At 33.4% G+C, this 14654-nt stretch overlaps 1 protein-coding gene across 1 annotated transcript in view; it reads right to left on the reverse strand.

Annotated features, from left to right (window-relative positions):
• Nucleotides 1–300: 300 nt before the first annotated feature.
• The window catches only part of LOC140434534 (uncharacterized), a 126630-nt gene continuing 112276 nt past the window's right edge, over nucleotides 301–14654 (reverse strand). The window contains exons 25-27 of the mRNA XM_072522873.1: nucleotides 10920–11138; nucleotides 7592–8081; nucleotides 301–709 (exon numbers count right to left, since the gene is read on the reverse strand). Coding sequence (XP_072378974.1) covers nucleotides 462–709; nucleotides 7592–8081; nucleotides 10920–11138 — 957 coding nt within the window. The 3' untranslated portion in view covers nucleotides 301–461. The remainder of the gene's footprint in view (nucleotides 710–7591; nucleotides 8082–10919; nucleotides 11139–14654) is intronic.

Genomic DNA, 14654 nt, shown 5'->3' on the forward strand with positions numbered 1-14654 from the left:
TTCTATTCTATTAAACTTATTCATGTGGATATTTTCCGAGTTCCAAATTTTTCATTTTCTAACAATATGGGAATGCATTTTCCTTATGCACAAAATGTACACTCTCCCGAATCAAGTGCAAACAGTTGAATAAAGATTCAACTAACTGCGAAAAATATGTAGGTTTATGTTAATTAGTGCTTTATTGCTTGACCTAAGAAGTTTTCAAACTTTTCTAACTCTTTTGAACATATCTCTATATATACCTAAGTGGCATTATTAATAAGGGCATGTCTGACGTTTAAACGATAAATGAACAAAAACAAATTTAATCCAATTTAATTTAAATAAACGAAAAAAAACTGTAGCTATTACTAAATATCATTTTAAAACAAATCAGCAATCTATTTTAAAACGTAGATATTGCCGATCGTTCTGACTGTCATTCCAAAGTTTGGTTTCACGGAACAGTGAAAATAAAATTATTTGATTTCAATAGAGGCCAACCACAATGTAAATAAAGTTTTATCTTCATTTTCTGATTCCTCAGATTCGTGAATTAGTTCCTGTATTTCTACATGCTTGGGGGTCAAATTTGATATTAGCCGATACACCAACCTGTCAACGTCATTAAATCTCATTAGGATTGCTGCACCGCATCCACAGCAATCCTGGCCTATTGGATATCCTTCTAGGTCACGCTCATGGGGATCAAACATATAGAACTGACCTAAAAATGAAAAAGTTACGTTATTTAAGATACGTTTCTTATTTTTACTTAAAATAATTTAATTTAAGATGTCGTAGAATATGGACGAAGAAATACATTCTTCGTGAAATGTATGTTTTCTCAAATAAAAAGTTAACATCAATAATACCAGTAAAAAATATCAGAACATAAAAGAACAAGACAGTTAATACTTTTGTGAATCATTATTGTAAGTGATTAAGGGTTTCATGACATATTCAGCGAGATGGTCCCAATATTTCTTTAATCAGACAAGGCAAAAAGCTCGGATTCCTTGGAAAAAATTCCCATGAGATTTTTTTGCATAATCACTTTCATGAGATACCCCAAAATAGGGTTCAAGAGTGTTCAAATTTTTTTAAACAATTGCTTTTTAAACAAACTGTAACAATCAATTTTTTAAACCCGGACAAATTGTTTTTGAATTCTTTGGATCATTATAAAAAAAAATAGGTCTGTCGTAGTTTTTCTGTAACCTTAATCGTTTTTGAGTTATAAATAATTTAAAATTGAGAAAAACGCAGTAAAAAACATTATTTTTCAATTCACCAAGGACCTAAATTCAAGTTTAAACCTTGTTCTAGACACAAGACTTGTTCTCAGTATAAAAGAGAGAAACACTGCTCTCGTAACAACAACACGAGGCACAAATGCACTACTAGGTTTGCTCAAAATCACCTTGACCTGGTCGACAGGTGATGCGGGAGATGGAGAGTAACACCTAACTCACCCTAATAAAATGATAATAAATGATTCTCTTTAGACACTCCAATCTCAGCAGATTCACTACATACAATATAGCTGGAAGAATCAACCTCAGACTCTGGGGCGACCGATTTTAACTCCGTAACCAGATTGAATACCTCGGTGTGGTGTTCACAGAAACACTAAACTGGAGGGCCGATCTGGCTGCAGCCTAAACATGGTTAGGAGCAGAGTCGGTTTACTCAATTACCTCTGTGGTAAGTTCGGACGGACACACCCACTTACACTTATACATACATACAAAACATTTATTAGGCCGGTGATTGAATATAGGTCTAATCTTTATATCTTGTTCAACCATCGCCTCACACAACAACTGCTAGGATTCAAACAGGGAATCCTGCGTAGGGTAAACAACAAACGGCACGACAACCCCTCCTCCCTAATTTATCAACTGTCGAACATCCAGCCCATCAATGAGAGGCTCTTCTGTCTGAGCATGAGTTATACAATCAAAACCATTCGTGGCCAAAACTTCAGAGCACAAAATATTATCAAAACTACGTGCTCATCCTTCGGCAATGCATTTAAAAGACGCCCTAAACGCAAACTCCCATTTCCACCCACTAAATTGCTGGCCCTTGTCAGCAACGCACTTCCTGATATTCCCAATACATTGATATTCTGGAGGCAACTCCACTCTATTACAACCATAATCACTAAATGCTTACTTTGAGCTAGATAAACAGGGAGGGATCGGGTTTCTGTGGTTGCACAATGTCACCTGTCTATTTGCGAGGCTACAGCCACAGCTGCCCTCAGGCGATTCGCAACTTTTATATACTTATTAATAAATTTAGTCAATTTATAACCATATATTTTCTGACTAATAAAATTCTGAGAAGAACCGTTTTAGCTTAACCACCCTTTCACCTCTGGCCACCCTGGATCCACCTCTCACGCAGGACAACATCCAACGAAGCGTACCATCGGTAAGCCCAAAAGCAGCCACAAAAGTCAACTCTAATAAAACAAACGACGTCCTGAAGAAGTGCCCAACCTATAACAGGACAACCAATCATAAACTAAGAGAATCAACTAAAAGCAAAGAATAACGAGACAATTAAGCTAGAGCGTCACTTTTTATATTTCGTTCATTGTAGTAAGAATTTTTTAAATATATTGCTTGGACCTAATAACTTCAATGCTTTTATTATTACTAAGTGCAAATTTAACGGTTTCGCGAGCAGCTTCTTCGTTTTAACGATTAACCGGAAAAACGAACTAAATTGTGAAAGTGTCCACGAACAGCTGTATACAAGGTATCAACAAAACCTGGGGAAACAACAAAAATTGTCCAACCCTAGAGGCAGTAGACATTAAGTTAGTAGCAGAATGGCCTAGGAGTGTCCACGAACAGCTTTATACAAGATATTAACAAGACCCGGGAAAAGAAAAAAAAATCGTCCAAGCCTATAGGCAGTGAGGTTGAAAATCTATATTCTAATAAGAAGAATATTTATGCCACGATGTCCAGTCAATTGAAGTAACACCAACAGTCTCTTGTGAAGTTCAGCTCATACAGTACTCAAAATTTGTAAATCAATGTCAATCAGTGCTAATAGAAATCAATAATATAAAAATTCAAAAACTAGAAAACAATAAGTGGATTGTAATAACGCTAAACAAAGAGAATAGTATTCAAAAAAAAGGACAATATTCCATTAAACATCATTATCATCATCATTCAATCTTCGCTTATCCACTGCTGGACATAGATCTCCCTCATAATTTTACATATATTTCGATCATGTGCCTCTTGCATCCAATTCCTATGACAACGTTTTAGATCGTCAGTCCAACGTGTTGGTGGACGACCTCTGCTTCGGTAGGCATCATCTCTTGGTCTCCATTTCAGTATCCGCTTTGTCCATCTATTATCTGTCATTCGAGCCACGTGACCTGCCCAGTTCCATTTCAGTGTTGCTACTCTCTCTACTGCATCAGCCACTCCTGTTCTTTGTCGTAGCTGGCGATTTGGGATCTTGTCTCGTAGTGAAGTAGTTCCATTAAACGGTAGTTACTTAATCGAACTCAATAGTGTGTGCGAAATCGAAATATATACAGATCACGACATTGTTTCATTGACCATACAACACAATGTCAATCGCTCTGTGACATGTTATATGTTTCCACCTCTATATTCATTTCACAGTAGGTACGAATTGTCGTAATAATCACATTGACATTAAAAATTTCAAACGAAGTTTTGAAAGAATAAACAAATAATTAATAAAATGCCTATTAGGTTATATACCGTATACCGTCCAAGAAAAAGTGCAACGTGTAACATGGTACTTTCAGGGTCATTCGATACGCGAAGTAATTTATTTATTTATTGTTGCCTTCGAAAATAGACCCCCACCAAGTGTTACAACAGTTAAAAATACCATTAAACATTTTCAAACTTCGGGATGTGTAAACAGTTGTAAAAAGTGTCATGAAAGTAATGAACCACGTGTTAGACCTGTCGATCAGGAGCGTCAAAACAGAGATATTGATATTTGTGCTTTTGTGGAAGCTAGTGAACCCTGCAATAGTGTACAAATTTCTAGGGAAGTTAACGTGAATGCTCGAACTGTCCAGCGAGTTCTCAAAAGGAACGGGTATCACTGTTTTAAGATACAACCAACACAAGAACTGTAGGTGGATGGAGTTTTGTGAAATTATGTTAGATAAACAAAATGAAAATGTACACTTTTTAAAAAATATTTTATTTTCTGACGAATCTTCATTTTCATTACCTACATAAAAAACACAATCCATCCGTTGCAAGGTATTATTCTCGGAAAAATACGTACCTCAGTGTTGCAGTGCGAACGCAGCGTCCGCAAAAGTTAAATGTTTGGACTGGAATGTAAGGCGACCATATTGTCGGTCCATTTTTTATCCATAGATACCTAAACGGACCCAAATATTTACAACTTTTACAGAATGAGATCTTTCCGGCAGTTCGACGCCTTCCCGTTAATTTTCAGGAGGTTTATTTCCAACAGCATGGGTGTTCGGCTCACAACTCTAGAGCAACTATTGACTTCCTCAATCAAACGTTTCCTGATCGACTGATAAGTACACGTGGTACAATTAAATGGCCTGCCATATCCTGTGACTTAGCGCCTAACGATTTCTTTTTTTTTTGGGTTTTCTCAAAGAAAACATTTATAGGCATCAGTTTGAAAGGGCCACAAACCTAGTCGAATTAAGGGCAAAAATACTTCATTTCTCTGCAAGCATTGCACCAGCCCTATTTCAAAATATGAGGAGAAATCTGTATGACAGATTTGGTTACTGTTTAGCACAAGGAGGTGGAATATTCGATCCTTTAATTCATTAATTTGCTTTCCTAATTTTTATTTTTTGTTAGGTACATTTTACGAAGTTTGTTGCTACTTAATTAGGTAGTATTTTTTATGTTTAAGTTTGGAAGAATTTTATTGTTTTTTTTATTTAAAAGTACAAACGATTCCTATTCTGATTTTTTTTTCTTCTTTTTTGTCTTATTGTTATAAGTTTTGTCCATAAAATTTGTACAATTTTCAGTGACAATAAAGCATATTACTTATTTACCTACTTATTTATTAGTATTGCTATTAAGGCTAAAAAATAACCAACAAATTAGTTTAGAGCATTATAATAAATATACTCTAGAGATGTGATTGCAATAAATCCTTATTCCTATGGTCAACAAAACAATGTCGTTATCTGTATAGAAAATTACGTTTTAACAACATTTGAACTAAAAACTCCAAATTTCGTTAAAATGGAACTGCCAAATTAAGAAATGTTATCAAAAAGTTGGTCAGTGACTCAATAAAATTAACAAACTAAATAATGTGCAAAATGCACTAGCATACGAAGAAAACAAAATAGACAATCTGAACACAGTTCCTGTTCATGTTCAACATAAAAATGGGGACCACCAAAGGGGCCCACAGAACGAGAAAAAAGGGTGCCAGATAATTTTCCATTCCTTCAAACTATGCTACCATAGTTCTCATCCAGCTTCGGAGAAATTATGAAACAAGAACTGCTAGTTCAACTAAATAAATAGGGCGGCGTCAGCAAGCTTCACTCATGTATACTTGGTAAGTCTTCAACCAGGTGCTTTTTTAACCTTGATAAAAATTTCATATTTATGTTTGCTTTTATTAAAGTTTTGACTTTTGTTTTCGGTAACTGCACTGATGATGGAAATATTAGTCCAAAAACGTTCTGTGATGTAACCCGAAAGGACAATTTTAGAATATATATACCTTTTATAAAGGATTCTTTAAATAAAGGTTTTTATTATAATTGTTTATTTTATAAATTAAAAATAACAGTAAAGTTACAAAACACTTTTGGTTATAAAAATGATTTTTTTTAACATTTTTTGGCGTTTTTAAAAAGAAACTCTTTACCTTTCGTAAGGTACCCGTAGAATCATTGTATCTTTAATATTTTATGTGTTTTGTTATTACAAAAAAAATTACTTCTGGGATAAACCATTTGAATTATTTTTAAATTAACTAATGATCAAGCTGAAATTTTAAGGGTTTGTAAGGATATAACGAATTTTGTTAAGCACTACAAGTCTCTCTTTGGAGAGCAATCAGGAAGGTGTATGTTCATTTTTACAAAAGTTATAAACAGTTAACTTTTTTGCCGTCTTTGGCTGTATTTGGAGCGATAAATTAATTTAAAAAATTTAGAATACGCCCTTTTAAAGGTTTTTCTATGTCTTAACAGATGAAATGTTTATATTTGTGTATAAATAGATACCTTTTTAATGGCAAGCAAAAATTCGAATAAAATTTCTATATAAACGATGCGACGGGTACGTTTCCTTAAGAAATCTGAAGTGTTCTGGGTTGATAAATAGTTTCCCAAAAACATGATATTTTCAGGCAAGTGAATTCTCAGAATTTGACAATAATGAATCAGCCAATTTGAGTGTGATAATTTAAAAGATATGTAACTAAAGCCATATTTTAATAAGCTAATATATTATAATAGACTGCTGGAAAAGTTGGTCAGGAATGCCCAAATAGACAACAGAGGAAAAATTTTTAATAAATCATCCCAAATTTTGGCATATGCAGATGATGTTGACCTAGTTGCCCGCACAACACGCAAGGTAAAAGAAATGTATACCACCTTGTCAAACGCCTCAAAAAATATGGGCCTGCAAGTAAATGAGGAGAAAACTAAGATAATGGCATCAACACCCAACAATAGAGCCAGAAACATCGGTCACCAATTCACGGTTGAACTCTACCTTTGAAGTGGTGGACAAATTCACATACTTAGGCTCCCTGACCACCAAGAAGAACGTCATGACGGAAGAAATCAGGCGAAAAATAATCCTAGCAAACAAATGCTGTTTTGGACTGAGTAGACATATGAGAAGCAGAAACTTAAGCCAAAAAACAAAAATAACCATATACAAAACCCTTATAGAACCAGTGTTGACATATGGGTCGAAGACATGGATCATTTCCAAGGCAGATGAAAACCTCCTGCTTATATTTGAACGAAGGATCCTGAGAAGAATATTCGGTGGCATCTGTGAAAATGGTGTTTGGAGAAGTAGGTAAAACTACGAGATATATCACAGATATAAACATATATTTGGTGGTAAAGACGTAGTATTTCTTATAAAAATAGAAAGACTAAGATGGGCAGGACATCTGGCAAGATCACAGCAGAACGACCCTCCTAGAAGAATCCTTGTCACAACCTGTGGGAAGTAGAAGTAGGGGTAGGCCAAAACTCAGATGGAGGGATGGTGTAGATGAGGATGGTAGAAAAATAGGCGCAGCAAACTCTCAACAGTTGGCAATGGATAGAACTGACTGGCGTAATAGACTTGGGAAGGTTGAGGCTCTTTTATAGGGCTGTAGTACCAATTATGATGAATATATTATAATTAATTAAAGAGGTATAACTTAATACGGTCATATTTTTGAATAAAAAAAATAAGATATTTAGGTAAGTCTGGAATACTTTTTCAAACAGGTATATATTATCGGAAAAACTCATCAAATACCTATTCAGGATGATCTGAACCCCATTAAATTTTGCTTATTTTCCTGGAGGTACAGCTATAAATATATTTACCTGATTTAAAGAACAGAGCAACCCATTGGTTCTGGTGATTGAATATGCAATGCTGTTCTTGTGTAAAAAATACTGAAAGTGTTTTACTTAAACATTCTTCTGTAAAAACGTTGCTTAGAATTGGTTTATAAATGGTAACATGTATTGTCAAATGTTGCAAGAAAAACTTCCTCACTATGTTTTCCATTCCGAGTTTAAGATCTTTTGGTCCATACGCTATATACGAGTCAACGTATAGCTGATTGCCTGTTACTAAAATAAGGTCAATATTCTTGAAAGTCCAACGTTCTACGGATACCAGATGGTTCATGACTAGAGCTACTATGCAGTTGGGTATGTCTTGATTATTTCTACAGGCATCGTTGAAACATTGGGAGTTTTGGCTTCTGTATCCTCTAAGAAGTGCATCTCCAGTTTTCGTTATGTAGTAATCTTTACGTCCAAGTTGCTGACGGCACTTTGCTTCTCTTTTGCGTCTCTCATGTTCAGCCTTAAAATTAAAATATTTTTATTTGTAGATATACAGTGTGTCCGTCAAGTATGGAATAAATTCGATATTTCCTAAATGAAAAGCCTTTTTAAAAAAATCTAAAACACCCCGATTTTTAAAATTAATGTTCTACATTTTACAATAAAATTTCATTACACAAGGTGATACACATTAAGGCGATGACGTCATCGGCTCTTTTTTAAATGTAACACCCTGTATTTTAGAACATTTTTAGATCGATAAAAATGAGTTAATTCCAAAAAAGTATAACACTGGGGGTCTAACGAATACAATTTGAAAGGTATGCGCTTAAAAAAAATTTATATTGATTTCTAATATTAACAAATTATAAATAAATTATAATAAACAACTTAAAAGTAATCCAGTAATTATCACATGATTTTATCTTAAATGTTCGAATTGTAGCTCATGTTGAATTTGACAGTAATCCAAATGTTGTACAAATTCTTGTAGAACCTTGTTTATGGTTTCTTGAGAAATATTGTTTATTTCTTTACGAATTCTTGTTTTTAAGTCTTTAATATTTGCAGGTTTCGTTTTATAAACAACATTCTTCAAATGACGCCACATAAAATATTTCAAAGGATTGAGGTTTGGCGACCTCGCAGGCCATTCAATATCTCCACGTCTTCCAATCCACCTGTTCGGAAAAAATTTGTTTAGGTACCTTCGAACATCTACAGCATAATGCGGAGGCGCACCATCCTGTTGAAACAATAAACTTTCATTAAAACCTCCAGGATTAATTCTACTAGGGAATAAATTAACTAAAGTAGGTACGAACTACCCCCTTAAAAACTGAAGGTATGCTGGCTCGTTTAAATTACCTTAGAAAAAGTAGGGTTCGATGATTCTATTTCTTACAATGCCAGCCCATACATTTACCTTTTGCGGGTATTGTATATGATGTTCCCGCATCCAGTTGGGTTTTTCTTTTGCGCAGTATCTACAATTCTGACGGTTGAATTCGTCATTTAATGTGAATGTAGCCTCATCAGAAAAAATAATATTTTGAACCAAGAGAGGGTTTCGGTGGCAGTTACCCATCATTATTTTGCAAAATTGTATTCTTTTATCTCGATCATCCTCGCTTAATTCCTGTACAAGTGTGCATCTAAAGGAGTGCCATTTTGCAAGTTTTATTACTTTGTGTACCGTTGTTTTGCAAAAATCGAGATAACGACTAACCTTATGAACAAATGTGTGCGTATATTCTTCAATAGCAAGTAGGACATCTAATGTTGTATCAAAATTTACAGAGGGACGACCTGATTTGTATGCATTTTCAACCGTACCAGTTTCTCGAAATTTCCTTTCAATCTTACTGTTGACTGCGTTATGGGTCTTTCTGGATATTTATCATTAAATAAATTAGACACTTCCATCTGAGTTTGCAATTTGTCTCCATACCCAATCTTCATGAGTTTATCAATTCTTTGCTTTACACTCAAATTCATTTCTACTTCAAATTAATTCTAAGCAATAATACAGAACATTCACGAATTAATACAATTATTGTACTACTTAATTGTTATTGAAAGTTACTAAAAATAATTACATTTTACTAAACATTAGTAATAGGCTCCTTTTTTGCAATTGGTAATAAATAGTTTATTTTCTAAGCGCATATCTTTCAAATTATATCCATTAGACCCCCAGATTATAGTTTTTTGCAATCAGCTTATTTTTATTGATCTAAAACGTCATAAAATATAGGGTGTTACATTTTAAAAAAAAAGAGCAGATAACGTCAATCACTTAAGGTGTATCATCTTTTATAATGAAATTTTATTTTAGAATTTAGAACATTAAGCTTAAAAATTGACGTGTTTTAAATTTTTATAAAAAGGTTTTTCATTTAGGAAATATCGAATTTATTACATACTTTACGGACACACTGTATATTAATAATAAGCACATATAGGTCAGTATTATATATACAGCCAAATTAATATTAACATAAAGTCCCTATCGAAAACAAAAATATAACGATGTGAGTACGGACCCTTATTTTCCTTATATCCGTGGAATTAGAGAATCTAGAGAAGTTCAACATAAAAAGAGGAGTAAGTCAGAGTTGTGTACAATATGCGCTCCAGCTCATATTTTACACAACTTATTTAGATCAGACATTTTCCGTACGATAGATTGGTAGATTGGGTAGTGTGAAATAGCCTACTCGCTCCCCCGATTTGAATTCTAAAGATTATTTTTATTGGGATACTTGAAAAATAGAATTTATAAAACTACGCCGATAAGTTTTCCAAAGCTAAGGCAAATAATTATCGATGAATCCCTATTAATTTCTAGATAAACAAGGAGAAATATAATAGACGTTCTACCATCGTTAAGGATATTTTTAAATCAACAACGGAAGACATTTTGAATACTTGATTACGTAGACATTAATTTAGCAATGTAGTAAACTTTTAATTATTATGTTCAAATTTAGTTGTACATAGTTGGAATCAAAATATTTATTGAGCCGATTTGAAGTGAGATTTTAATAAAGGTACAATATATAAGATGTTGTATTTAAAAAACCAAAGTGACTTATGATTTCAGAAAACTGTTAAATCTGGCAACGTCACAAATATCAAATTTCAAACTTTCATATTACAAAATATGTATTTTGTATAATTCGGACCATACATTTAAGAGATAATTCCAGACTTTTGGTCCACTCTGTATAATAAAATTTAGTGAAGGAGGGAGAATTGGTACGATCACTTTTAAGAATAATTATTGCATGATATCCCTTGGCCATTATCCTATTCTTATGGTAAATAATTTTACAAATAAATAATTAAAACTTACATATTTTCGTAGAAGCTTTTTATCTTCTGCCACTTCAGTACATCTTGTGGAGGTAATTGGCAAATATTCACTCTTTATATGTTCCATTTTACGTGGAATTCTCATGGTTCCGACAATTATCTCTACTGGTATAATTTCGAAAGTACACGTATTTTGTTCAGGTTCCAGAATATTCTTTATTATGTGCTCATTTACCATATCAGAATTATAGAAGCTGATCTAAAAGTACAGAAATAATGGTTACAAATAAAAAAGAAGCAAAATCTAAAGAAAGACAAAAACAGAAGAGACATTCCTCGAGTGACCGATGGAAAGCATAGTTTTGTTAAAGCACGCGGAAAGAACAGAGATATACAGATATATAGAGACAGAAATAGTTGAACAACAGATATTTGTTCATTTTCAATATACCTCGGCAATATTTGAAAAAATATAATTAAAAATTCAATATAATTCATTTTATGATCTGATTGAACAAGCAGAATGCTGTTAAATGTACGTCTCAAACATTTGACATTTCACTACCTTGCACTTTAAACAGACAAACACAATATTTTTACGTCAAACAATCCTATTTCGCATGATATAATATATGATTATACAATACTAGTGATTTTGCATGTCACCGTGTGGCGGGGGAACAATTAATTGCGATCTACAGTCACTCCACTAAATTTGTTCTGACTTCCTCCTATTTAAGACTATAAAACGTAAACAATATATATATTATAGGACGTAAACAAAATGATATTAGAGTCTGTTGTACAACTTTCATAACAAATAAGTCACTTTTGGAGAATCGCTGAACTTTTGCATAAAGTCGTCTTATAAAATCGATCTACGTACAAAAATCAGCGTAATTCTAGTTTGGTAATTCATTTGTTGGGAAAGCTCGAGTTTTGTATTATATTTTTTACCTATTACCAAATTTGCAGCCAATATTTTAGGATTAACAAACATTCAAAAGAGTTAAAAATTAGATTTTTAAAATAATAAAACTTCTTGCATGAAATATAGTTATCTGGAGAATATATATTTATTCATAGAATAAAATGTACCCGTCTTTTCACGTCAAATTGTGTCGCAGTTACTTATCTATTAGATAAATGTAAAATTTATTTCGAAACACACCAATATTATATATTATATTAATGATCCTTCTGAGGTTTCTCTATAACACTAAAAACTTTTAACAGTATAACTTCAAAAAATTCTCTAAATAACGCCTGTCTATTATACCCTTTGGCAATTATGAATTTGTTGGCAGACGCCGTTATTGAGTTACCTATTTTAAAAGGAATGACCACTAATTTCTGTTATAAGTAATAATATCTGTAACACAGGTATCTACTCGTATTATAGCATAATAATTGGATGAAATATGTATAGCTCCATGTATTACATTTGTAAAAGGAACTATTTCATCAGATTAATTATTATCGTAACACAAAATTGAATGGTCTCCTCGCATGAAATAAACGTACCTTAATAATATTTAAGCAAAGTTTAACAAAATGAACAATAAACTAAGTTTTGACTGATAAGAAAACAACACACTAATGAAGTATGGCTTTTTTAACGACGAATATGTACTTGTGCGGTTTTCATATTGCTCAGATGATAGAGAGAATTGTGCGCATTACTTGCTACTGTTTTTTACGACATCTGAAAACCTTTATCCTCCTTAATCTTTTCTCCTTCGTAAGGATGTAGTGGTGTCATGTAATTTGTTTGACTATTTCTCTCCAATTATCTCTCTCCTGTGTGTGTTGTTTCGCTTCGGAGAATGAGTAACCAGTCAGCTCCTTTATTTGGTCCGACCATCATACTGGCGATCTTCCTCTGGATCTTTTACCCGCTACGTTACCTTCAACTATCATTCGCTCCATGCCTTCTCTCATTTATTTCTGCGATGGGCGGTCCATGGTATGCGCAACATTCTACGGTAGACCCACATTTCAAATGCCATTATACGCTTTGAATCGGCTTTTTTTATTGTCCACGTTTCTGAAGCATAGGTGGCGATAGGTAATATCAATGCTCGAACAAGGCGTAATTTTGTATTTTTTATGATGTCAGTGTTCTTCCAAATTTTTGTGAGTTTAGCTGTTGCCAATCTGGCCATTGTGATGCGTCGACGGATCTCTTCTTCGCATCCTTCACTGTTAGTAATAACGGAGCCTAAGTAATTAAATTGCCTGACCACTTCGTAACCTGCCATGATTCTTATCTCTGCCTGATTGTTTCTGATTCTATCGATAATCATCAGTTTGGTTTTCTGCATATCTATTTTTAAACCAAATTCCGTACTCACCGTAACTAGCCTATTCATAATTTGTTCCGGTTCTTCTGGTGATGACGCCAATATAACAGTGTCATCGGCATAACCTAGGTTTTTGATTTTTCTTCCTCCTATCTTTGTTAACTTTTACTTTTACATTAGCAGTATTATTTACATATAGTTTTTATAATAAATAGATTAGATGTTCTGGCGTACCCATTTCTCTAAATATATGCCACATTTTATGTCATTTTACGATATCGAAGGCCTTGGAATAGTCAAAAAAACATAAATATGTTTCTATGTTAAACTCTCGAGATTTTTCGATAATTTGACGAATATTAAGAATATGTTCTCTTTTTCCTCTACCTGGGATGAATCCGCATTTTTCTTGGGGAATTTCTGGTAAGAGAATTCATTTTAGTCTTTCATTGATGATGGTTAGAAGTAATTTGCTCGCGTGTGATATCAATGCTACTGTACGGTAATTACTGCAATCTGTCGGTGAACCTTTTTTATATATAGGAATAAACGTGAGTTTACCTCAGTTTCCGGTATTCCAGATATTATTGCAAATTCTAAGCATTACTTCCGTCTCTAATTCTCCCATTTCTTTGAGTGTTTTAGCTGTTATTCCATCTTCTCCTTCTGCTTCTCTGAATTTTAGCTTTTTAATTGCCGGTTCAATTTCTAATTTCAATATTTGAGGCTCTTTTTCATAACTTTTCTCTGTATTATTGCCTGGGTCGTTGTTAGAGAAATGTATTTCGCAATATTGTTTCTACACCTCTGCGATACCGTCTGGGTTTGTTATGGTATTTCCACTATTATCTTTGATGATCTGTGTCTGCGGATTGAATTCTCCCGCTAGATACTTGACTTTTGAGAAAAGTTCTCTAGATTCTTGGCGGTCAGCATGTTCCTCTAGTTGTAAACATAAGTTTTTAATATAATTTTTTTTGTCCGTTCTGCATAAGTGTTTTATAGTTGTTGTTTCGTCTCATTATAATTCACTTCATGTTATTGTCGATTTTATTTTATTATTTTAGATTCATATCGGTAATTCTTAAAGTTTGGTTAAATTAGTTTCCCGAAATCTATTAAAAGATTAAAATGTTTGTCAGTTTTATATATTTTTGGTGAAAGTTTGTAGAATAAACCCTCCCTTTAGAAAATAGGTTCCCGGCAAATCCGTCGGCTATTGTTGTCGCAGTCGCTGCGTTTGTAGATGGTTCTGATAAGGACAATATGAATAAATTTGTAATGTACGTTATTTCCAAAAGTTCAAATCTTGTAGCTTTTAGAAACGACCCCCCTCCCCTAGGGGCTTCTGTTATACGTTTTGTAATGTATTTTTAGTAGTAGCATTCGACACTCAGTTCTGTAAACATGTATAGTTAAGCAATAAATAGTTCTATGAAAATTGTCGTCGTATATTATTTTAATTTAATAAA

The sequence above is a fragment of the Diabrotica undecimpunctata genome, chromosome 2 (assembly GCF_040954645.1).
Source record: "Diabrotica undecimpunctata isolate CICGRU chromosome 2, icDiaUnde3, whole genome shotgun sequence".
NCBI lineage: Eukaryota > Metazoa > Arthropoda > Insecta > Coleoptera > Chrysomelidae > Diabrotica > Diabrotica undecimpunctata.